Below are 27732 nucleotides of genomic sequence, written 5' to 3' on the forward strand. Positions count from 1 at the left end.
ATTGCATTTTTATGACTATTCTGTCCCGTATGCCTCTCTGTGTGCCCATTAAAACTCTTACCTTGTGCCTCTAATAAATACCCACGGCTTCCTGTCTGTTACAAAGTTTTCGATCCAAGCTGCTACAGTTCCTAAAATCCGTGCAGCTTTGAGCTTAAGCAAGAGCCATTTGTGGGGGACAACATCAAAGACCTCCTGGAAAGCGAAGTAGATGACATCATAGGCCTTTTTGTGATCAATTTCTCTTGTAGCTTCCTCAAAGAAATCAAACAGATTAGTCAAACAGGACCTTCCTCACCTGAATCCATGTTGGTTATCCCTCAGAATGTTACTTACCATTTTCACTTGGATTATAGCTTCCATTATTTTTTCCAGTTAAACTGATTGGCCTATAGTTTGCTGGATTACTTCGATCCGATTTTTTTAAAATGGGTGTTATATTAGCATGCTTCCAATCAGAAGGTATCACACTAGCAGATAAGGATTTCTGGAATAATAAAGTTAAAGGTCGGCTAATAATATTCCTCATCTCCTTTAAAACTGTAGGCAAGATGCCATCTATTTATTTTGAGCTTAGCTAGGCTTAGTACCACATCAGCCTCAGTTATACATATATTGATCATAGACGACATTTGTTGGGGAATGAGGGGTTCAGATATGACCTTTCCATCAGTGAAAATCCCCTGCAACTCTCACAAGAAAGTCTGAAAAAAGGGAAATGTCTCTTCTGTCTTTACAACCCACACTGGTTTCCAATTTTTGTGCATAGCTCAGCAAGAGTACTGCTGTATCCTGGAACAAGAGTTGTATACCATGCAGAAGATGGAGGAGAGAAGGGAGAGGGTCTTGGCAAAGGTTATTTGGGTGTTTTAGTACGAGAGGGGGATATAGGGCTGTCGGAGGAACAAACAGGTACGCTTTGGTCTCTTCAGGAATATTAAAAGTATGAAATATAAAGCGAGACAAAATCATGAAATATTATAAGCAATAGTAAGTAGTCCCTTTAATGATTACAAAATTATGGAATATCAGACAAAATTACGAAATATCATAAGCATTGCTAAGTAGTCCTGTCGGTGTCGGGAGTGGTGGGCGGCGAGTGCCACCTTGCGGACCGCGTAGGAACTGTAGTTTTGAGTTTTAGCACCCTGCTTGTTCAGTCCAAGAGCCGTACGTTTGTATTTGGTTAACGTTTGCTCCCTTAACTGTAATCCTTTATTAAGGTTCCAAAGCACGAAGTGCTATGGAAACTTATTGTTTTTCTTAGGATTATTAAGGTTCCAAAGCACGAAGTGCAATGGAACCTTATTGTTTTTCTTAGGATTATTAAGGTTCCAAAGCACGAAGTGCAATGGAACCTTATTGTTTTTCTTAGGATTATTATTATTAAGGTTCCAAAGCACGAAGTGCTATGGAAACTTATTGTTTTTCTTAGGATTATTAAGGTTCCAAAGCACGAAGTGCATTGGAAACTTATTGTTTTTCTTAGGATTATTATTATTAATAATCCGGTTCCGGTTGAGTGAACGCTGGCGCGTTTTTGCTGCCGCTGCTCACCGGTATTCTTATTTTTAATTTTATTTTTAAATATTTTTAGTAAACACCTTTTATCTATTTATATTTTCCGACACTACTGGCGGATTTTGCAAGAGTTTGAGTATTGGGCCTAGTTTAACCTACCGGTTTGTTTTGGCTGCGGTCTCCCACGGACTACAATATCTGACGGATTCATTTTACCTGGCTGCCTGGTTTTCCGGCGTCTTCCCCTGTGATGTTGTCTGGTAGGACCTGTGTACTGTTCGTGTTTGCCTGGACTCTCATGTCGTTGGTCCATCGACCTGGTTTTGGCCTTTACCAGTATACAGCTGATGCGCTCCTCCGACTTCGCTTTCACCTGGCTGCTCTACCGCCGGCTGTGCTTCATCCTTACACGGACATCGCATTTTTCCCTCGCCGAAAGTATATTCATCGGGGCTCTCGCCGGAACTTTCATTATGACAACGCCAAGCCAATACAATCTTTCTGGTCCACTTCTCGTTGTTCTCCACTGAACTCTGACCGGGCTGTTAACCACAGTGTATTAGCCAGCCTGGCCAGGTCGGCTAACACTTTCGCCAAATCTGATAGCACCTGTGTCAACTTCGGTCTGCTTAACATCCGCTCGCTTACGAGCAAGGGACATCTCGTTCAAGACCTCCTCACCGACCGTAAGTTTGATTTTTTCTGTTTGACTGAAACGTGGCAGCAGCCCAAAGATTTCTCCCAGCTCAACGACTCCACTCCCCCGGGGTTTGTTTACACCTGTCAACCTCGGGAGTCCGGCCGTGGTGGAGGTCTTGCGGTAATCTATCGTGAGAATTGGAAAGTTCGGTCGTTGTCGGTACCTATCTTTAGTTCTTTTGAATCCGTTGTTTGTCAACTCTCGGGACCTGTTCCAACTGTTGTAGTTGCTATCTACCGTCCTCCAAAGCCAAATTCTGATTTCATAAGTGACTTTGCCGATCTGTTGACCCACTTGGCTACTATTTCTCCTAATATAATACTCCTGGGTGATTTCAACATACATATGGATAACAGTAATCATCCTCTCACCATAAACTTTTCATCCTGCCTCGACAGTTTTGGTTTCAATCAATATATAAACTTTCCCACTCATACTAAGGGCCATACTTTGGACTTAGTTTGCTGCTCTGGATTAACTCCTTTCAACTGTAAGGCTGACGAACTGCCAATCACTGATCATCTGTTACTCTCTTTTAATGTTAAAATGACCCTTTCTGTATTAAAGAATCCTCGCACCATTTCTTACCGTAACATCAAACAAATTAATTCTGACACCCTTTCTGTTGCTTTTTCAAGTATTTTGCATTTCAATAACTTGCTCACTTTAGATGATCTGGTTTCTCATTATAACAGTAGTCTTAATAGTATTTTAAATTCTGTTGCTCCTATAAAAATCAAATCTGTATTATTTTCTCAGTCAGCACCCTGGTATACAGCTGAACTCAGGCTTATGAAAGCAAAGGGTCGACAGCTTGAACGTCTGTATAAAAGAACTGGTCTCACAATCCATAAAGAAATGTATAATAATCATATTTCATATTATAAGGAATGCATTAATCAAACCAAATCTACTTATTTTACTAACATTGTCTGTTCAAATGAAGATTCTACTAAATCACTGTTTTCACTGCTTAACTCTACTTTCAAGCCACCAGATTCTCTACCTATTCACCTCTATTCATCTTCCTTTTGTGACTCTCTAATGTTATTTTTCATTAACAAAATTCACAAAATCCATCAAGACTTGGTTCCTGATGTTTTTTGTAGTACCTCTCCTGAAATTATGTTGCCATTACATTGTTTTTCTGCTTTTCAGCTTCCCTCTGTTTCTGATATTTCAGATCTTATCTGTAAGTCAAAATCCTCCACCTGTCAGTTAGACCCCATTCCTACACCTCTAGTCAAAGCCTGTCTACCCTCTCTGCTTCCCCTTATTTTTGCAATCATTCATTCTTCACTAACCACTGGAACCGTTCCTGTTTCTTTCAAAACTTCTGCTATCACCCCAGTATTGAAAAAAACAGGTCTTGATCCTAAGCATTTTGATAATTTCCGCCCTATCTCAAATTTACCATTCCTTTCAAAAATTCTTGAAAAATAGTTGCAACCCAGATTCATTCGCACTTAACTAATAACAATTTATATGAACAGTTTCAGTCCGGTTTTCGCCCTCTCCATAGCACTGAAACAGCACTCATAAAAATAACCAATGACCTTCTTATGGCAGCTGACTCTGGGTTTCTTACCATTCTTATTCTTCTTGATCTGAGCGCAGCCTTTGACACTATCTCTCACTCTGTTCTTCTTAGTAGGTTAATCTCCATTGGTCTCTCCCATACACCATTAGATTGGTTTAAATCATATTTGTCTGACCGCACTCAGTTTATCCAGCTTAAATCTTTCACTTCTCAGCCTTCCCCTGTTGCCACTGGTGTCCCCCAGGGATCTGTTCTGGGGCCCCTCCTCTTCATTATTTACCTTCTTCCTCTTGGTCATATCTTCCGTAAATATAATATTCATTTTCACTGCTATGCCGACGACACCCAGCTTTATTTGTCTACTAAACCTGATTCCACTCTTCCTCCACCTTCCCTTAGCCTCTGTTTAGCTGAACTTAAATCATGGTTTTCTTCAAACTTTCTTAAACTTAATAGTACTAAAACAGAGTTTCTTCTAGTAGGCTCCAAATCAACAATATCCAAAACTAATTGTTTTCCCATTGCCATAGATGACTCTTTGGTTTCCCCGTCCCCATATGTGAAAAGTCTTGGTGTCATACTAGATAGCACTTTATCTTTTAATTCACATATCAATAATATCACTCGGTCTGCATATTTTCATCTGCGCAACATTAATCGTCTCCGTTCTTCTCTCACCCCACACGCCACCGCCATTCTTGTCCATAGTCTTGTCACTTCCCGTATCGATTACTGTAATTCACTCTTATTTGGTCTTACTCAAAAATCCATCAATAAGCTCCAACTTGTCCAGAACTCTGCTGCTCGCATTATCACCAGGACCCCTTCTATCCACCGCATCACTCCTGTTCTGCAGCAGCTTCACTGGCTACCAGTTAAATATCGCATCAATTTCAAAATCCTCCTGTATACATTTAAGGCCATACACCACCTCTCCCCTCCATATTTGTCTGATTTGGTTCAGGTCGCCATTCCATCTCGCTGCCTCAGATCCTCTTCCTCTCTTCTTCTCTCTGTCCCTTCCCACCGTCTTGCCACTATGGGGAGCAGGGCTTTCTGCTGCTCTGCTCCCCGGCTCTGGAATTCGCTTCCTCCCGACATTACTAACATTACTTCTCTTCCTCTGTTTAAATCTAGACTCAAAACTCACTTGTTTAAAACTGCTTATTCCATATAACCATTTTTTGAATCTGTCTTCTTATTTTGGATTGTTTTTTAAGGATTATGTTAATTATCTCCTTTTATGTTTGTTTTATCATTTGTTGTGTACAGTGCCCTTGAGTGTCTTGAAAGGCGCTTTTAAATAAAATGTATTATTATTATTATTATTATTATTATTATTAAGGTTCCAAAGCACGAAGTGCATTGGAAACTTATTGTTTTTCTTAGGATTATTATTATTATTAAGGTTCCAAAGCACGAAGTGCAATGGAACCTTATTGTTTTTCTTAGGATTATTATTAAGGTTCCAAAGCACGAAGTGCTATGGAAACTTATTGTTTTTCTTAGGATTATTATTATTATTATTATTATTATTATTAAGGTTCCAAAGCACGAAGTGCTATGGAAACTTATTGTTTTTCTTAGGATTATTAAGGTTCCAAAGCACGAAGTGCTATGGAACCTTATTGTTTTTCTTAGGATTATTAAGGTTCCAAAGCACGAAGTGCTATGGAAACTTATTGTTTTTCTTAGGATTATTAAGGTTCCAAAGCACGAAGTGCAATGGAACCTTATTGTTTTTCTTAGGATTATTATTATTATTTTTCTGCCCTAAAACTGAATGTACAGCCTAAACCGTAAGTGCTAGAATTATGAAACTTGGTAGGATGATGTCAATTCCTCCCCGCTACTCAGATCATCCGACCCAACCATGTCGGCCAGATGGGGGCGCCGTGGCGCCCCCTAACGCGTTTTGATTGATATCTCCTGTCCTGTTAGTCCTATAATTGAAATTCATATTTCTACTGATAGAGACATCCTTGCCCTACCAACTTGCCATTTGGACTATTAAGCTCCGCCTACTTAGATTTTTTGCTAATTTGCATAATTTGCAAAACCTACTTTTGCTTGTAATTCCTACACCGTCTGACAGAATCAGACAAATGAGGTATAAAACCGATCAGGTCTCTGAGCTGATGAATAATAATTCAAATAACCCTGATATTGGTCTATCATACGGCCACTAGCCACGCCCAAAGTCTACGTAAATTTAGCCAGTATTGGTCTGACTGTTATAACTTGGCCATACCTTAGCCTACCTTCACCAAATTTTAAATCCTATCCCCGTACCCCATTCTGGGGACACTGTTGAAGGCGGGCCGCATTTCGTCAATAGGGGGCGCTACAACTAAAAACTGCCAATATCTCCTGACTTCCTTGACCGATCCAAATGAAATTTGGCATACATGTACTACTCTGAAGCCTGAGGTCAGGTATCTATCAGGGCAGTCATTAATCATAAAACCCTAGCCACCATCAGCCAATCAAAATCAAGCAGCATTCTGACAGGCCTTTGACAGGCTTAACAACAGCTGATCTGAACAAAAATAGGCTTGTACATTTGTCTCCTAACCACTAGCAATCCCTGCGAAGGCCACACCAATTGTCTACATGGGGGCGCTACAGCGACAGGATTTGCATTTCTGCTTATTTCTATTGAACTGTTAATGATAAAATTGAGATTTGTTACTTATCTAATGCACTGGCCCATGGCAAATTCAAAGCCATGTAGAACTTCATCCTATCTCTTTCTGCTTTTGCGTATTTTATAGGAGTCTAAAAACATGACATTTCGTTAACCTCCTTGGATTTTCAACCAACCTATGTAAATCTGATATCATTCAAATCAGGAGACAGTCCTGGTATACAATTATTCAAAAAATCCTAAACTTTCTATAAGGTACGGCGACCAGCCACATCCAGACCATACAGGTGCCACGCCCACTTCAATCAGACAGCTGTATCTCAGGCCTGCCTCAGCCAATCACTACCAAACTTGAATATGTCATCAAGGACGGTAGTGGGTAAGGGCCCTCCAGATTTGGTGCCGATTGGTCAAACGGGGGTGCTACAGCAATGCAATATGTGTCTCTAAACCTGCAAAACCAGTGAAAGTGACATTTATCTCATTTCTGTTCAAGTCTCATATTACTGGTAAAAATCCTTTGTACTGCAAGTTCTGTGAGTCATGCCAAATCAAGATATATGTATTGTATAATAACAGTCATCTGCATTCCCTTGTGATATTTAAAAACTGATTAAATGAAATATTCCTATAACTTTAACAATCTACACCCCATGTAAGTGATTCTGGTGTCAAGTCAATCAAGACACTGCCGTCAGGGATGATTATTAAAAAATACCTGACCTTTCTGTATAATATGGCCACCAGCCACACCCAACCTGCATCATTTATAAGCCGATTTCAATCAAACAGCTAAATCTCAGGCGTGCTTCATCCAATCCTCACGAAATTTAATCCACTTATGTAGCACTGGTCTACAGACATACCCTCAAACTTTGATGCCGATCGGTCAAATGGGGGTGCTATGGCCACTATCTGTATACTCCTAAGATCCACCTTAGGTCAAACAGCTAAATCTCAGGCTTGCTTCATCCAATTCTCACAAAATTTCACCCACTAATGTAGCACTGGCCCACAGACAGACCCTCCAACTTTGATGTCGATCGGTCAAACGGGGGCGCTATGGCGACTGTTCATATGTGTCTAAAGCAAACTTGGCTGAGAAGGCCTAAAAATATTGAATAGAATTTATCCATGGAGCGCAGGCTCCACCTGCTGGCCAAACCATTTCAATTCCTATTTCAATCAAACAGCTAAATCTCAGGCATTCTTCATCCGATTCTCACCAAATTTTACCCACTAATCTAGCACGGCATCCCAGAGAGACCCACCAACTTTGGTGCCGATCAGTCAAACAGGGGCGCTACAGCCACTGTTCATATGCCATCATCCCAAACCATATATTCAGTCAAGCTCAGGCACTTCACCAGACAGATCTACATTGGTGATATTTCTCCTAAGCAGGTGCAATTACATTTCCCTCCTGTTTCTCATCCACCCTTTTTCTTATCCTAACTAAACGTTTCTACTGTAACATCAACATGTCAGATCTCATGCTATTGTAGTACTGTTTCCTACTTTCTGACTATTTAAATGCATTGGCCAGCAATTACAGTCTCTATTTCATGTCCTATTATTATTGAACTTTTCATTTTATGCCATTGAACTTTTCATTTTATGCTGTGTACTCCATGTCTACCCACTTATTCTGTCCATTAGCTTCTCATGCTATCGTAGTAGTATTTCCTACTTTCTGACTATTTAAATGCATTGCCCAGCAGTTACGGTCTCTATTTTATGTCCTATTATTATTGAACTTTTCATTTTATTCCATGTACTCCATTTCTACCCACTTATTCTTTCCATTAGCTTTGGAACCGCTTATCACTGCTTGCAGTTATATTTATTATTATTATTATTATTTTTCTGCCCTAAAACTGAATGGGCAGCCCAAACTGTAAGTGCTAGAATTATGAAACTTGGTAGGATGATGTCAATTCCTCCCCGCTACTCAGATAATCCGACCCAACCATGTCGGCCAGATGGGGGCGCCGTGGCGCCCCCTAACGTGTTTTGATTGATATCTCCTGTCCTGTTAGTCCTATAATTGAAATTCATATTTCTACTGATAGAGACATCCTTGCCCTACCAACTTGCCATTTGGACTATTAAGCTCCGCCTACTTAGATTTTTTGCTAATTTGCATAATTTGCAAAACCTACTTTTGCTTGTAATTCCTACACCGTCTGACGGAATCAGACAAATGAGGTATCAAACTGATCAGGTCTGTGAGCTGATCCATAATCATTCAAATAACCCTGACATTTGTGTATGATACAGCCACTAGCCACGCCCAAAGACTACCTAAATTTAGCTAGTATTGGTCTGACTGTTATAACTTGGCCATACCCTAGCCTACCTTCAACAAATTTTAAATCCTATCCCCGTACCCCATTCTGGGGACACTGTTGAAGGCGGGCCGCATTTCGTCAATAGGGGGCGCTACAACTAAAAACTGCCAATATCTCCTGACTGCCTTTACCGATCCAAATGAAATTTGGCATACATGTACTACTCTGAAGCCTGAGGTCAGGTATCTATCAGGGCAGTCATTAATCATAAAACCCTAGCCACCATCAGCCAATCAAAATCAAGCAGCATTCTGACAGGCCTTTGACAGGCTTAACAACAGCTGATCTGAACAAAAATAGGCTTGTACATTTGTCTCCTAACCCCTAGCAACCCCTGCGAAGGCCACCCCAATTGTCCACATGGGGGCGCTACAGCGACAGGATTTGCATTTCTGCTTATTTCTATTGAACTGTTAATGATAAAATTGAGATTTGTTACTTATCTAATGCACTGGCCCATGCCAAATTCAAATCCATGTAGAACTTCATCCTATCTCTTTCCGCTTTTGCGTATTTTATAGGAGTCTAAAAACATGACATTTTGTTAACCTCCTTGGATTTTCATCCAACCTATGTATATCTAGTATTATTCAAATCAGGAGACAGTCCTGGTATACAATTATTAAAAAAATCCTAAACTTTCTATAAGGTACGGCGACCAGCCACATCCAGACCATACAGGTGCCACGCCCACTTCAATCAGACAGCTGTATCTCAGGCCTGCCTCAGCCAATCACTACCAAACATGAATATGTCATCAAGGACGGTAGTGGGTAAGGGCCCTCCAAATTTGGTGCCGATTGGTCAAACGGGGGCGCTACAGCAATGCAATATGTGTCTCTAAACCTGCAAAACCAGTGAAAGTGACATTTATCTCATTTCTGTTCAAGTCTCATATTACTGGTAAAAATCCTTTGTACTGCAAGTTCTGTGAGTCATGCCAAATCAAGATATATGTATTGCATAATAACAGTCATCTGCATTCCCTTGTGAAATTTAAAAACGGATTAAATGAAATATTCCTATAACTTTAACAATCTACACCCCATGTAAGTGATTCTGGTGTCAAGTCAATCAAGACACTGCCGTCAGGGATGATTATTAAAAAATACCTGACCTTTCTGTATAATATGGCCACCAGCCACACCCAACCTGCATCATTTATAAGCCGATTTCAATCAAACAGCTAAATCTCAGGCATGCTTCATCCAATCCTCACGAAATTTGATCCACTTATGTAGCACTGGTCTACAGACATACCCTCAAACTTTGATGCCGATCGGTCAAACGGGGGTGCTATGGCCACTATCTGTATACTCCTAAGATCCACCTTAGGTCAAACAGCTAAATCTCAGGCTTGCTTCATCCAATCCTCACAAAATTTCACCCACTAATGTAGCACTGGCCCACAGACAGACCCTCCAACTTTGATGTCGATCGGTCAAACGGGGGCGCTATGGCGACTGTTCATATGTGTCTAAGAGCAAACTTGGCTGAGAAGGCCTAAAAATATTGAATAGAATTTATCCATGGAGCGCAGGCTCCACCTGCTGGCCAAACCATTTCAATTCCTATTTCAATCAAACAGCTAAATCTCAGGCATTCTTCATCCGATTCTCACCAAATTTTACCCACTAATGTAGCACGGCCTCCCAGAGAGACCCACCAACTTTGGTGCCGATCAGTCAAACAGGGGCGCTACAGCCACTGTTCATATGCCATCATCCCAAACCATATATTCAGTCAAGCTCAGGCACTTCACCAGACAGATCTACATTGGTGATATTTCTCCTAAGCAGGTGCAATTACATTTCCCTCCTGTTTCTCATCCACCCTTTTTCTTATCCTAACTAAACGTTTCTACTGTAACATCAACATGTCAGATCTCATGCTATTGTAGTACTGTTTCCTACTTTCTGACTATTTAAATGCATTGGCCAGCAATTACAGTCTCTATTTCATGTCCTATTATTATTGAACTTTTCATTTTATGCCATTGAACTTTTCATTTTATGCTGTGTACTCCATGTCTACCCACTTATTCTGTCCATTAGCTTCTCATGCTATCGTAGTAGTATTTCCTACTTTCTGACTATTTAAATGCATTGCCCAGCAGTTACGGTCTCTATTTTATGTCCTATTATTATTGAACTTTTCATTTTATTCCATGTACTCCATTTCTACCCACTTATTCTTTCCATTAGCTTTGGAACCGCTTATCACTGCTTGCAGTTATATTTATTATTATTTTTCTGCCCTAAAACTGAATGTACAGCCTAAACCGTAAGTGCTAGAATTATGAAACTTGGTAGGATGATGTCAATTCCTCCCCGCTACTCAGATAATCCGACCCAACCATGTCGGCCAGATGGGGGCGCCGTGGCGCCCTCTAACGCGTTTTGATTGATATCTCCTGTCCTGTTTGTCCTATAATTGAAATTCATATTTCTACTGATAGAGACATCCTTGCCCTACCAACTTGCCATTTGGACTATGAAGCTCCGCCTACTTAGATTTTTTGCTAATTTGCATAATTTGCAAAACCTACTTTTGCTTGTAATTCCTACACCGTCTGACGGAATCAGACAAATGAGGTATCAAACCGATCAGGTCTCTGAGCTGATGAATAATAATTCAAATAACCCTGATATTGGTCTATCATACGGCCACTAGCCACACCCAAAGTCTACGTAAATTTAGCCAGTATTGGTCTGACTGTTATAACTTGGCCATACCTTAGCCTACCTTCACCAAATTTGAAATCCTATCTCCGTACCCCATTCTGGGGACACGGTTGAAGGCGGGCCGCATTTCGTCAATAGGGGGCGCTACAACTAAAAACTGCCAATATCTCCTGAATTCCTTGACCGATCCAAATGAAATATGGCATACATGTACTACTCTGAAGCCTGAGGTCAGGAATCTATCAGGGCAGTCATTAGTCATAAAACCCTAGCCACCATCAGCCAATCAAAATCAAGCAGCATTCTGACAGGCCTTTGACAGGCTTAACAACAGCTGATCTGAACAAAAATAGGCTTGTACATTTGTCTCCTAACCCCTAGCAATCCCTGCGAAGGCCACACCAATTGTCCACATGGGGGCGCTACAGCGACAGGATTTGCATTTCTGCTTATTTCTATTGAACTGTTATTGATAAAATTGAGATTTGTTACTTATCTAATGCACTGGCCCATGCCAAATTCAAAGCCATGTAGAACTTCATCCTATCTCTTTCTGCTTTTGCGTATTTTATAGGAGTCTGAAAACATGACATTTCGTTAACCTCCTTGGATTTTCAACCAACCTATGTAAATCTGGTATCATTCAAATCAGGAGACAGTCCTGGTATACAATTATTCAAAAAATCCTAAACTTTCTATAAGGTACGGCGACCAGCCACATCCAGACCATACCGGTGCCACGCCCACTTCAATCAGACAGCTGTATCTCAGGCCTGCCTCAGCCAATCACTACCAAACTTGAATATGTCATCAAGGACGGTAGTGGGTAAGGGCCCTCCAAATTTGGTGCCGATTGGTCAAACGGGGGCGCTACAGCAATGCAATATGTGTCTCTAAACCTGCAAAACCAGTGAAAGTGACATTTATCTCATTTCTGTTCAAGTCTCATATTACTGGTAAAAATCCTTTGTACTGCAAGTTCTGTGAGTCATGCCAAATCAAGATATATGTATTGCATAATAACAGTCATCTGCATTCCCTTGTGATATTTAAAAACGGATTAAATGAAATATTCCTATAACTTTAACAATCTACACCCCATGTAAGTGATTCTGGTGTCAAGTCAATCAAGACACTACCGTCAGGGATGATTATTAAAAAATACCTGACCTTTCTGTATAATATGGCCACCAGCCACACCCAACCTGCATCATTTATAAGCCGATTTCAATCAAACAGCTAAATCTCAGGCGTGCTTCATCCAATCCTCACGAAATTTGATCCACTTATGTAGCACTGGTCTACAGACATACCCTCAAACTTTGATGCCGATCGGTCAAACGGGGCTGCTATGGCCACTATCTGTATACTCCTAAGATCCACCTTAGGTCAAACAGCTAAATCTCAGGCTTGCTTCATCCAATCCTCACAAAATTTCACCCACTAATGTAGCACTGGCCCACAGACAGACCCTCCAACTTTGATGTCGATCAGTCAAACGGGGGCGCTATGGCGACTGTTCATATGTGTCTAAGAGCAAACTTGGCTGAGAAGGCCTAAAAATATTGAATAGAATTTATCCATGGAGCGCAGGCTCCACCTGCTGGCCAAACCATTTCAATTCCTATTTCAATCAAACAGCTAAATCTCAGGCATGCTTCATCCGATTCTCACCAAATTTTACCCACTAATGTAGCACGGCCTCCCAGAGAGACCCACCAACTTTGGTGCCGATCAGTCAAACAGGGGCGCTACAGCCACTGTTCATATGCCATCATCCCAAACCATATATTCAGTCAAGCTCAGGCACTTCACCAGACAGATCTACATTGGTGATATTTCTCCTAAGCAGGTGCAATTACATTTTCCTCCTGTTTCTCATCCACCCTTTTTCTTATCCTAACTAAACGTTTCTACTGTAACATCAACATGTCAGATCTCATGCTATTGTAGTACTGTTTCCTACTTTCTGACTATTTAAATGCATTGGCCAGCAATTACAGTCTATTTCATGTCCTATTATTGAACTTTTCATTTTATGCCATTGATCTTTTCATTTTATGCTGTGTACTCCATGTCTACCCACTTATTCTGTCCATTAGCTTCTCATGCTATCGTAGTAGTATTTCCTACTTTCTGACTATTTAAATGCATTGCCCAGCAGTTACGGTCTCTATTTTATGTACTATTATTATTGAACTTTTCATTTTATTCCATGTACTCCATTTCTACCCACTTATTCTTTCCATTAGCTTTGGAACCGCTTATCACTGCTTGCAGTTATATTTATTATTATTATTATTATTTTTCTGCCCTAAAACTGAATGTACAGCCTAAACCGTAAGTGCTAGAATTATGAAACTTGGTAGGATGATGTCAATTCCTCCCCGCTACTCAGATAATCCGACCCAACCATGTCGGCCAGATGGGGGCGCCGTGGCGCCCTCTAACGCGTTTTGATTGATATCTCCTGTCCTGTTAGTCCTATAATTGAAATTCATATTTCTACTGATAGAGACATCCTTGCCCTACCAACTTGCCATTTGGACTATGAAGCTCCGCCTACTTAGATTTTTTGCTAATTTGCATAATTTGCAAAACCTACTTTTGCTTGTAATTCCTACACCGTCTGACGGAATCAGACAAATGAGGTATCAAACCGATCAGGTCTGTGAGCTGATGAATAATAATTCAAATAACCCTGATATTGGTCTATCATACGGCCACTAGCCACGCCCAAAGTCTACGTAAATTTAGCCAGTATTGGTCTGACTGTTATAACTTGGCCATACCTTAGCCTACCTTCACCAAATTTGAAATCCTATCTCCGTACCCCATTCTGGGGACACTGTTGAAGGTGGGCCGCATTTCGTCAATAGGGGGCGCTACAACTAAAAACTGCCAATATCTCCTGACTTCCTTGACCGATCCAAATGAAATTTGGCATACATGTACTACTCTGAAGCCTGAGGTCAGGAATCTATCAGGGCAGTCATTAGTCATAAAACCCTAGCCACCATCAGCCAATCAAAATCAAGCAGCATTCTGACAGGCCTTTGACAGGCTTAACAACAGCTGATCTGAACAAAAATAGGCTTGTACATTTGTCTCCTAACCACTAGCAATCCCTGCGAAGGCCACACCAATTGTCCACATGGGGGCGCTACAGCGACAGGATTTGCATTTCTGCTTATTTCTATTGAACTGTTAATGATAAAATTGAGATTTGTTACTTATCTAATGCACTGGCCCATGCCAAATTCAAAGCCATGTAGAACTTCATCCTATCTCTTTCCGCTTTTGCGTATTTTATAGGAGTCTAAAAACATGACATTTCGTTAACCTCCTTGGATTTTCAACCAACCTATGTAAATCTGATATCATTCAAATCAGGAGACAGTCCTGGTATATAATTATTCAAAAAATCCTAAACTTTCTATAAGGTACGGCGACCAGCCACATCCAGACCATACAGGTGCCACGCCCACTTCAATCAGACAGCTGTATCTCAGGCCTGCCTCAGCCAATCACTACCAAACTTGAATATGTCATCAAGGACGGTAGTGGGTAAGGGCCCTCCAAATTTGGTGCCGATTGGTCAAACGGGGGCGCTACAGCAATGCAATATGTGTCTCTAAACCTGCAAAACCAATGAAAGTGACATTTATCTCATTTCTGTTCAAGTCTCATATTACTGGTAAAAATCCTTTGTACTGCAAGTTCTGTGAGTCATGCCAAATCAAGATATATGTATTGCACAATAACAGTCATCTGCATTCCCTTGTGATATTTAAAAACGGATTAAATGAAATATTCCTATAACTTTAACAATCTACACCCCATGTAAGTGATTCTGGTGTCAAGTCAATCAAGACACTGCCGTCAGGGATGATTATTAAAAAATACCTGACCTTTCTGTATAATATGGCCACCAGCCACACCCAACCTGCATCATTTATAAGCCCATTTCAATCAAACAGCTAAATCTCAGGCGTGCTTCATCCAATCCTCACGAAATTTGATCCACTTATGTAGCACTGGTCTACAGACATACCCTCAAACCTTGATGCCGATCGGTCAAACGGGGGTGCTATGGCCACTATCTGTATACTCCTAAGATCCACCTTAGGTCAAACAGCTAAATCTCAGGCTTGCTTCATCCAATCCTCACAAAATTTCACCCACTAATGTAGCACTGGCCCACAGACAGACCCTCCAACTTTGATGTCGATCGGTCAAACGGGGGCGCTATGGCGACTGTTCATATGTGTCTAAGAGCAAACTTGGCTGAGAAGGCCTAAAAATATTGAATAGAATTTATCCATGGAGCGCAGGCTCCACCTGCTGGCCAAACCATTTCAATTCCTATTTCAATCAAACAGCTAAATCTCAGGCATGCTTCATCCGATTCTCACCAAATTTTACCCACTAATGTAGCACGGCCTCCCAGAGAGACCAACCAACTTTGGTGCCGATCAGTCAAACGGGGGCGCTACAGCCACTGTTCATATATGTCTAAGACCCACCTTAGTTAATTCAGCTGAAATATCCTTATTTTCCATCAAACATTCAAAGATTAATCACCCACTCCTTCATCTGAGTCCATATTTTCAATTTCCTTTTACTGTCCTGCCATCTGACTTTTACGAATTTATCAGCCTTCAATTATACTTTAGGCTGTGTAAACTGCAGCAATTGCAATTTTGTAATAAATTATCTAGCAGGTGGAGCCCTTGCTCCATTTATAAAATGCCATTGAATACTTTCAGCCTTTCTTCTGTCTAAATGATCAGCCTATTCTGTCCATTAGCTTCTCATGCTATTGTAGTAGTATTTCCTACTTTCTGACTATTTAAATGCATTGGCCAGCAATTACAGTCTCTATTTCATGTCCCATTATTATTGAACTTTTCATTTTATGCTGTGTACTCCATGTCTACCCACCTATTCTTTCCATTAGCTTTGGAACCATTTATCACTGCTTGCAGTTATATTTATTATTATTTTTCTGCCCTAAAACTGAATGTACAGCCTAAACCGTAAGTGCTAGAATTATGAAACTTGGTAGGATGATGTCAATTCCTCCCCGCTACTCAGATAATCCGACCCAACCATGTCGGCCAGATGGGGGCGCCGTGGCGCCCTCTAACGCGTTTTGATTGATATCTCCTGTCCTGTTAGTCCTATAATTGAAATTCATATTTCTACTGATAGAGACATCCTTGCCCTACCAACTTGCCATTTGGACTATGAAGCTCCGCCTACTTAGATTTTTTGCTAATTTGCATAATTTGCAAAACCTACTTTTGCTTGTAATTCCTACACCGTCTGACGGAATCAGACAAATGAGGTATCAAACCGATCAGGTCTGTGAGCTGATGAATAATAATTCAAATAACCCTGATATTGGTCTATCATACGGCCACTAGCCACGCCCAAAGTCTACGTAAATTTAGCCAGTATTGGTCTGACTGTTATAACTTGGCCATACCTTAGCCTACCTTCACCAAATTTGAAATCCTATCTCCGTACCCCATTCTGGGGACACTGTTGAAGGTGGGCCGCATTTCGTCAATAGGGGGCGCTACAACTAAAAACTGCCAATATCTCCTGACTTCCTTGACCGATCCAAATGAAATTTGGCATACATGTACTACTCTGAAGCCTGAGGTCAGGAATCTATCAGGGCAGTCATTAGTCATAAAACCCTAGCCACCATCAGCCAATCAAAATCAAGCAGCATTCTGACAGGCCTTTGACAGGCTTAACAACAGCTGATCTGAACAAAAATAGGCTTGTACATTTGTCTCCTAACCACTAGCAATCCCTGCGAAGGCCACACCAATTGTCCACATGGGGGCGCTACAGCGACAGGATTTGCATTTCTGCTTATTTCTATTGAACTGTTAATGATAAAATTGAGATTTGTTACTTATCTAATGCACTGGCCCATGCCAAATTCAAAGCCATGTAGAACTTCATCCTATCTCTTTCCGCTTTTGCGTATTTTATAGGAGTCTAAAAACATGACATTTCGTTAACCTCCTTGGATTTTCAACCAACCTATGTAAATCTGATATCATTCAAATCAGGAGACAGTCCTGGTATATAATTATTCAAAAAATCCTAAACTTTCTATAAGGTACGGCGACCAGCCACATCCAGACCATACAGGTGCCACGCCCACTTCAATCAGACAGCTGTATCTCAGGCCTGCCTCAGCCAATCACTACCAAACTTGAATATGTCATCAAGGACGGTAGTGGGTAAGGGCCCTCCAAATTTGGTGCCGATTGGTCAAACGGGGGCGCTACAGCAATGCAATATGTGTCTCTAAACCTGCAAAACCAATGAAAGTGACATTTATCTCATTTCTGTTCAAGTCTCATATTACTGGTAAAAATCCTTTGTACTGCAAGTTCTGTGAGTCATGCCAAATCAAGATATATGTATTGCACAATAACAGTCATCTGCATTCCCTTGTGATATTTAAAAACGGATTAAATGAAATATTCCTATAACTTTAACAATCTACACCCCATGTAAGTGATTCTGGTGTCAAGTCAATCAAGACACTGCCGTCAGGGATGATTATTAAAAAATACCTGACCTTTCTGTATAATATGGCCACCAGCCACACCCAACCTGCATCATTTATAAGCCCATTTCAATCAAACAGCTAAATCTCAGGCGTGCTTCATCCAATCCTCACGAAATTTGATCCACTTATGTAGCACTGGTCTACAGACATACCCTCAAACCTTGATGCCGATCGGTCAAACGGGGGTGCTATGGCCACTATCTGTATACTCCTAAGATCCACCTTAGGTCAAACAGCTAAATCTCAGGCTTGCTTCATCCAATCCTCACAAAATTTCACCCACTAATGTAGCACTGGCCCACAGACAGACCCTCCAACTTTGATGTCGATCGGTCAAACGGGGGCGCTATGGCGACTGTTCATATGTGTCTAAGAGCAAACTTGGCTGAGAAGGCCTAAAAATATTGAATAGAATTTATCCATGGAGCGCAGGCTCCACCTGCTGGCCAAACCATTTCAATTCCTATTTCAATCAAACAGCTAAATCTCAGGCATGCTTCATCCGATTCTCACCAAATTTTACCCACTAATGTAGCACGGCCTCCCAGAGAGACCAACCAACTTTGGTGCCGATCAGTCAAACGGGGGCGCTACAGCCACTGTTCATATATGTCTAAGACCCACCTTAGTTAATTCAGCTGAAATATCCTTATTTTCCATCAAACATTCAAAGATTAATCACCCACTCCTTCATCTGAGTCCATATTTTCAATTTCCTTTTACTGTCCTGCCATCTGACTTTTACGAATTTATCAGCCTTCAATTATACTTTAGGCTGTGTAAACTGCAGCAATTGCAATTTTGTAATAAATTATCTAGCAGGTGGAGCCCTTGCTCCATTTATAAAATGCCATTGAATACTTTCAGCCTTTCTTCTGTCTAAATGATCAGCCTATTCTGTCCATTAGCTTCTCATGCTATTGTAGTAGTATTTCCTACTTTCTGACTATTTAAATGCATTGGCCAGCAATTACAGTCTCTATTTCATGTCCCATTATTATTGAACTTTTCATTTTATGCTGTGTACTCCATGTCTACCCACCTATTCTTTCCATTAGCTTTGGAACCATTTATCACTGCTTGCAGTTATATTTATTATTAAGGTTCCAAAGCACGAAGTGCTATGGAACCTTATTGTTTTTCTTAGGATTATTATTATTATTAAGGTTCCAAAGCACGAAGTGCAATGGAACCTTATTGTTTTTCTTAGGATTATTATTATTATTTTTCTGCCCTAAAACTGAATGTACAGCCTAAACCGTAAGTGCTAGAATTATGAAACTTGGTAGGATGATGTCAATTCCTCCCCGCTACTCAGATAATCCGACCCAACCATGTCGGCCAGATGGGGGCGCCGTGGCGCCCCCTAACGCGTTTTGATTGATATCTCCTGTCCTGTTAGTCCTATAATTGAAATTCATATTTCTACTGATAGAGACATCCTTGCCCTACCAACTTGCCATTTGGAATATGAAGCTCCGCCTACTTAGATTTTTTGCTAATTTGCATAATTTGCAAAACCTACTTTTGCTTGTAATTCCTACACCGTCTGACGGAATCAGACAAATGAGGTATAAACCCGATCAGGTCTCTGAGCTGATGAATAATAATTCAAATAACCCTGATATTGGTCTACCATACGGCCACTAGCCACGCCCAAAGTCTACGTAAATTTAGCCAGTATTGGTCTGACTGTTATAACTTGGCCATACCTTAGCCTACCTTCACCAAATTTGAAATCCTATCTCTGTACCAAATTCTGGGGACACTATTGAAGGCGGGCCGCATTTCGTCAATAGGGGGCGCTACAACTAAAAACTGCCAATATCTCCTGACTTCCTTGACCGATCCAAATGAAATTTGGCATACATGTACTACTCTGAAGCCTGAGGTCAGGAATCTATCAGGGCAGTCATTTGTCATAAAACCCTAGCCACCATCAGCCAATCAAAATCAAGCAGCATTCTGACAGGCCTTTGACAGGCTTAACAACAGCTGATCTGAACAAAAATAGGCTTGTACATTTGTCTCCTAACCCCTAGCAACCCCTGCGAAGGCCACCCCAATTGTCCACATGGGGGCGCTACAGCGACAGGATTTGCATTTCTGCTTATTTCTATTGAACTGTTAATGATAAAATTGAGATTTGTTACTTATCTAATGCACTGGCCCATGCCAAATTCAAATCCATGTAGAACTTCATCCTATCTCTTTCCGCTTTTGCGTATTTTATAGGAGTCTAAAAACATGACATTTCGTTAACCTCCTTGGATTTTCAACCAACCTATGTATATCTAGTATTATTCAAATCAGGAGACAGTCCTGGTATACAATTATTCAAAAAATCCTAAACTTTCTATAAGGTACGGCGACCAGCCACATCCAGACCATACAGGTGCCACGCCCACTTCAATCAGACAGCTGTATCTCAGGCCTGCCTCAGCCAATCACTACCAAACTTGAATATGTCATCAAGGACGGTAGTGGGTAAGGGCCCTCCAAATTTGGTGCCGATTGGTCAAACGGGGGCGCTACAGCAATGCAATATGTGTCTCTAAACCTGCAAAACCAGTGAAAGTGACATTTATCTCATTTCTGTTCAAGTCTCACATTACTGGTAAAAATCCTTTGTATTGCAAGTTCTGTGAGTCATGCCAAATCAAGATATATGTATTGAATAATAACAGTCATCTGCATTCCCTTGTGATATTTAAAAACGGATTAAATGAAATATTCCTATAACTTTAACAATCTACACCCCATGTAAGTGATTCTGGTGTCAAGTCAATCAAGACACTGCCGTCAGGGATGATTATTAAAAAATACCTGACCTTTCTGTATAATATGGCCACCAGCCACACCCAACCTGCATCATTTATAAGCCGATTTCAATCAAACAGCTAAATCTCAGGCATGCTTCATCCAATCCTCACGAAATTTGATCCACTTATGTAGCACTGGTCTACAGACATACCCTCAAACTTTGATGCCGATCGGTCAAACGGGGGTGCTATGGCCACTATCTGTATACTCCTAAGATCCACCTTAGGTCAAACAGCTAAATCTCAGGCTTGCTTCATCCAATCCTCACAAAATTTGATCCACTTATGTAGCCCTGGTCTACAGACATACCCTCAAACTTTGATGCCGATCGGTCAAACGGGGGTGCTATGGCCACTATCTGTATACTCCTAAGATCCACCTTAGGTCAAACAGCTAAATCTCAGGCTTGCTTCATCCAATCCTCACAAAATTTCACCCACTAATGTAGCACTGGCCCACAGACAGACCCTCCAACTTTGATGTCGATCGGTCAAACGGGGGCGCTATGGCGACTGTTCATATGTGTCTAAGAGCAAACTTGGCTGAGAAGGCCTAAAAATATTGAATAGAATTTATCCATGGAGCGCAGGCTCCACCTGCTGGCCAAACCATTTCAATTCCTATTTCAATCAAACAGCTAAATCTCAGGCATGCTTCATCCGATTCTCACCAAATTTTACCCACTAATGTAGCACGGCCTCCCAGAGAGACCAACCAACTTTGGTGCCGATCAGTCAAACGGGGGCGCTACAGCCACTGTTCATATATGTCTAAGACCCACCTTAGTTAATTCAGCTGAAATATCCTTATTTTCCATCAAACATTCAAAGATTAATCACCCACTCCTTCATCTGAGTCCATATTTTCAATTTCCTTTTACTGTCCTGCCATCTGACTTTTACAAATTTATCAGCCTTCAATTATACTTTAGGCTGTGTAAACTGCAGCAATTGCAATTTTGTAATAAATTATCTAGCAGGTGGAGCCCTTGCTCCATTTATAAAATGCCATTGAATACTTTCAGCCTTTCTTCTGTCTAAATGATCAGCCTATTCTGTCCATTAGCTTCTCATGCTATTGTAGTAGTATTTCCTACTTTCAGACTATTTAAATGCATTGGCCAGCAATTACAGTCTCTATTTCATGTCCCATTATTATTGAACTTTTCATTTTATGCTGTGTACTCCATGTCTACCCACCTATTCTTTCCATTAGCTTTGGAACCATTTATCACTGCTTGCAGTTATATTTATTATTATTATTATTATTTTTCTGCCCTAAAACTGAATGGGCAGCCCAAACTGTAAGTGCTAGAATTATGAAACTTGGTAGGATGATGTCAATTCCTCCCCGCTACTCAGATAATCCGACCCAACCATGTCGGCCAGATGGGGGCGCCGTGGCGCCCCCTAACGTGTTTTGATTGATATCTCCTGTCCTGTTAGTCCTATAATTGAAATTCATATTTCTACTGATAGAGACATCCTTGCCCTACCAACTTGCCATTTGGACTATTAAGCTCCGCCTACTTAGATTTTTTGCTAATTTGCATAATTTGCAAAACCTACTTTTGCTTGTAATTCCTACACCGTCTGACGGAATCAGACAAATGAGGTATCAAACTGATCAGGTCTGTGAGCTGATCCATAATCATTCAAATAACCCTGACATTTGTGTATGATACAGCCACTAGCCACGCCCAAAGACTACCTAAATTTAGCTAGTATTGGTCTGACTGTTATAACTTGGCCATACCCTAGCCTACCTTCACCAAATTTTAAATCCTATCCCCGTACCCCATTCTGGGGACACTGTTGAAGGCGGGCCGCATTTCGTCAATAGGGGGCGCTACAACTAAAAACTGCCAATATCTCCTGACTGCCTTTACCGATCCAAATGAAATTTGGCATACATGTACTACTCTGAAGCCTGAGGTCAGGTATCTATCAGGGCAGTCATTAATCATAAAACCCTAGCCACCATCAGCCAATCAAAATCAAGCAGCATTCTGACAGGCCTTTGACAGGCTTAACAACAGCTGATCTGAACAAAAATAGGCTTGTACATTTGTCTCCTAACCCCTAGCAACCCCTGCGAAGGCCACCCCAATTGTCCACATGGGGGCGCTACAGCGACAGGATTTGCATTTCTGCTTATTTCTATTGAACTGTTAATGATAAAATTGAGATTTGTTACTTATCTAATGCACTGGCCCATGCCAAATTCAAAGCCATGTAGAACTTCATCCTATCTCTTTCCGCTTTTGCGTATTTTATAGGAGTCTAAAAACATGACATTTCGTTAACCTCCTTGGATTTTCAACCAACCTATGTAAATCTGATATCATTCAAATCAGGAGACAGTCCTGGTATACAATTATTCAAAAAATCCTAAACTTTCTATAAGGTACGGCGACCAGCCACATCCAGACCATACAGGTGCCACGCCCACTTCAATCAGACAGCTGTATCTCAGGCCTGCCTCAGCCAATCACTACCAAACTTGAATATGTCATCAAGGACGGTAGTGGGTAAGGGCCCTCCAAATTTGGTGCCGATTGGTCAAACGGGGGCGCTACAGCAATGCAATATGTGTCTCTAAACCTGCAAAACCAGTGAAAGTGACATTTATCTCATTTCTGTTCAAGTCTCATATTACTGGTAAAAATCCTTTGTACTGCAAGTTCTGTGAGTCATGCCAAATCAAGATATATGTATTGCATAATAACAGTCATCTGCATTCCCTTGTGATATTTAAAAACGGATTAAATGAAATATTCCTATAACTTTAACAATCTACACCCCATGTAAGTGATTCTGGTGTCAAGTCAATCAAGACACTGCCGTCAGGGATGATTATTAAAAAATACCTGACCTTTCTGTATAATATGGCCACCAGCCACACCCAACCTGCATCATTTATAAGCCGATTTCAATCAAACAGCTAAATCTCAGGCATGGTTCATCCAATCCTCACGAAATTTGATCCACTTATGTAGCACTGGTCTACAGACATACCCTCAAACTTTGATGCCGATCGGTCAAACGGGGGTGCTATGGCCACTATCTGTATACTCCTAAGATCCACCTTAGGTCAAACAGCTAAATCTCAGGCTTGCTTCATCCAATCCTCACAAAATTTCACCCACTAATGTAGCACTGGCCCACAGACAGACCCTCCAACTTTGATGTCGATCGGTCAAACGGGGGCGCTATGGCGACTGTTCATATGTGTCTAAGAGCAAACTTGGCTGAGAAGGCCTAAAAATATTGAATAGAATTTATCCATGGAGCGCAAGCTCCACCTGCTGGCCAAACCATTTCAATTCCTATTTCAATCAAACAGCTAAATCTCAGGCATGCTTCATCCGATTCTCACCAAATTTTACTCACTAATGTAGCACAGCCTCCCAGAGAGACCCACCAACTTTGGTGCCGATCAGTCAAACAGGGGCGCTACAGCCACTGTTCATATGCCATCATCCCAAACCATATATTCAGTCAAGCTCAGGCACTTCACCAGACAGATCTACATTGGTGATATTTCTCCTAAGCAGGTGCAATTACATTTTCCTCCTGTTTCTCATCCACCCTTTTTCTTATCCTAACTAAACGTTTCTACTGTAACATCAACATGTCAGATCTCATGCTATTGTAGTACTGTTTCCTACTTTCTGACTATTTAAATGCATTGGCCAGCAATTACAGTCTATTTCATGTCCTATTATTGAACTTTTCATTTTATGCCATTGAACTTTTCATTTTATGCTGTGTACTCCATGTCTACCCACTTATTCTGTCCATTAGCTTCTCATGCTATCGTAGTAGTATTTCCTACTTTCTGACTATTTAAATGCATTGCCCAGCAGTTACGGTCTCTATTTTATGTACTATTATTATTGAACTTTTCATTTTATTCCATGTACTCCATTTCTACCCACTTATTCTTTCCATTAGCTTTGGAACCGCTTATCACTGCTTGCAGTTATATTTATTATTATTATTTTTCTGCCCTAAAACTGAATGGGCAGCCCAAACTGCAAGTGCTAGAATTATGAAACTTGGTAGGATGATGTCAATTCCTCCCCGCTACTCAGATAATCCGACCCAACCATGTCCGCCAGATGGGGGCGCCGTGGCGCCCTCTAACGTGTTTTGATTGATATCTCCTGTCCTGTTAGTCCTATAATTGAAATTCATATTTCTACTGATAGAGACATCCTTGCCCTACCAACTTGCCATTTGGACTATTAAGCTCCGCCTACTTAGATTTTTTGCTAATTTGCATAATTTGCAAAACCTACTTTTGCTTGTAATTCCTACACCGTCTGACGGAATCAGACAAATGAGGTATCAAACTGATCAGGTCTGTGAGCTGATCCATAATCATTCAAATAACCCTGACATTTGTGTATGATACAGCCACTAGCCACGCCCAAAGACTACCTAAATTTAGCTAGTATTGGTCTGACTGTTATAACTTGGCCATACCCTAGCCTACCTTCACCAAATTTTAAATCCTATCCCCGTACCCCATTCTGGGGACACTGTTGAAGGCGGGCCACATTTCGTCAATAGGGGGCGCTACAACTAAAAACTGCCAATATCTCCTGACTGCCTTTACCGAAACAAATGAAATTTGGCATACATGTACTACTCTGAAGCCTGAGGTCAGGTATCTATCAGGGCAGTCATTAATCATAAAACCCTAGCCACCATCAGCCAATCAAAATAAAGCAGCATTCTGACAGGCCTTTGACAGGCTTAACAACAGCTGATCTGAACAAAAATAGGCTTGTACATTTGTCTCCTAACCACTAGCAATCCCTGCGAAGGTCACACCAATTGTCCATATGGGGGCGCTACAGCGACAGTATTTGCATTTCTGCTTATTTCTATTGAACTGTTAATGATAAAATTGAGATTTGTTACTTATCTAATGCACTGGCCCATGCCAAATTCAAAGCCATGTAGAACTTCATCCTATCTCTTTCCGCTTTTGCGTATTTTATAGGAGTCTAAAAACATGACATTTCGTTAACCTCCTTGGATTTTCAACCAACCTATGTAAATCTGATATCATTCAAATCAGGAGACAGTCCTGGTATACAATTATTCAAAAAATCCTAAACTTTCTATAAGGTACGGCGACCAGCCACATCCAGACCATACAGGTGCCACGCCCACTTCAATCAGACAGCTGTATCTCAGGCCTGCCTCAGCCAATCACTACCAAACTTGAATATGTCATCAAGGACGGTAGTGGGTAAGGGCCCTCCAAATTTCTTGCCGATCGGTCAAACGGGGGCGCTACAGCAATGCAATATGTGTCTCTAAACCTGCAAAACCAGTGAAAGTGACATTTATCTCATTTCTGTTCAAGTCTCATATTACTGGTAAAAATCCTTTGTACTGCAAGTTCTGTGAGTCATGCCAAATCAAGATATATGTATTGGATAATAACAGTCATCTGCATTCCCTTGTGATATTTAAAAACTGATTAAATGAAATATTCCTATAACTTTAACAATCTACACCCCATGTAAGTGATTCTGGTGTCAAGTCAATCAAGACACTGCCGTCAGGGATGATTATTAAAAAATACCTGACCTTTCTGTATAATATGGCCACCAGCCACACCCAACCTGCATCATTTATAAGCCGATTTCAATCAAACAGCTAAATCTCAGGCATGCTTCATCCAATCCTCACGAAATTTGATCCACAAATGTACCACTTGCCCACAGACAGACCCTCCAACTTTGATGCCGATCGGTCAAACGGGGGCGCTACGGCGACTGTTCATATGTGTCTAAGAGCAAACTTGGCTGAGAAGGCCTAAAAGTATTGAATAGAATTTATCCATGGAGCGCAGGCTCCACCTGCTGGCCAAACTATTTCAATTCCTATTTCAATCAAACAGCTAAATCTCAGGCATTCTTCATCCGATTCTCACCAAATTTTACCCACTAATGTAGCACGGCCTCCCAGAGAGACCCACCAACCTTGGTGCCGATCAGTCAAACAGGGGCGCTACAGCCACTGTTCATATATGTCTAAGACCAACCTTAGTTAATTCAGCTGAAATATCCTTATTTTCCATCAAACATTCAAAGATTAATCACCCACTCCTTCATCTGAGTCCATATTTTCAATTTCCTTTTACTGTCCTGCCATCTGACTTTTACAAATTTATCAGCCTTCAATTATACTTTAGGCTGTGTAAACTGCAGCAATTGCAATTTTGTAATAAATTATCTAGCAGGTGGAGCCCTTGCTCCATTTATAAAATGCCATTGAATACTTTCAGCCTTTCTTCTGTCTAAATGATCAGCCTATTCTGTCCATTAGCTTCTCATGCTATTGTAGTAGTATTTCCTACTTTCTGACTATTTTAATGCATTGGCCAGCAATTACAGTCTCTATTTCATGTCCCATTATTATTGAACTTTTCATTTTATGCTGTGTACTCCATGTCTACCCACCTATTCTTTCCATTAGCTTTGGAACCATTTATCACTGCTTGCAGTTATATTTAAGGTTCCAAAGCACGAAGTGCAATGGAACCTTATTGTTTTTCTTAGGATTATTAAGGTTCCAAAGCACGAAGTGCAATGGAACCTTATTGTTTTTCTTAGGATTATTAAGGTTCCAAAGCACGAAGTGCTATGGAAACTTATTGTTTTTCTTAGGATTATTATTATTATTATTATTATTATTTTTCTGCCCTAAAACTGAATGGGCAGCCCAAACTGTAAGTGCTAGAATTATGAAACTTGGTAGGATGATGTCAATTCCTCCCCGCTACTCAGATAATCCGACCCAACCATGTCGGCCAGATGGGGGCGCCGTGGCGCCCCCTAACG

General features: G+C 40.9%; 1 protein-coding gene and 1 long non-coding RNA gene across 4 annotated transcripts in view; one reads left to right on the forward strand and one right to left on the reverse strand.

Moving 5' to 3' along the window:
• The window catches only part of LOC125725680 (uncharacterized), a 206011-nt gene that overhangs the window by 30505 nt on the left and 147774 nt on the right, over nt 1–27732 (reverse strand). The window lies entirely within an intron of this gene.
• Nucleotides 1625–27732, forward strand: part of LOC125725672 (uncharacterized) — a 140772-nt gene continuing 114664 nt past the window's right edge. For both annotated transcript variants that reach the window (XR_007387523.1, XM_049002547.1), the window contains exon 1: nt 1625–2207. Coding sequence is in view for 1 of the 2 variants with exons in the window: in XM_049002547.1 (XP_048858504.1) it covers nt 1772–2207 (436 nt within the window). In the remaining variant the exon portion in view is untranslated. The remainder of the gene's footprint in view (nt 2208–27732) is intronic.

Source organism: Brienomyrus brachyistius, unplaced genomic scaffold (assembly GCF_023856365.1).
Source record: "Brienomyrus brachyistius isolate T26 unplaced genomic scaffold, BBRACH_0.4 scaffold69, whole genome shotgun sequence".
Taxonomy (NCBI): Eukaryota; Metazoa; Chordata; class Actinopteri; order Osteoglossiformes; family Mormyridae; genus Brienomyrus; species Brienomyrus brachyistius.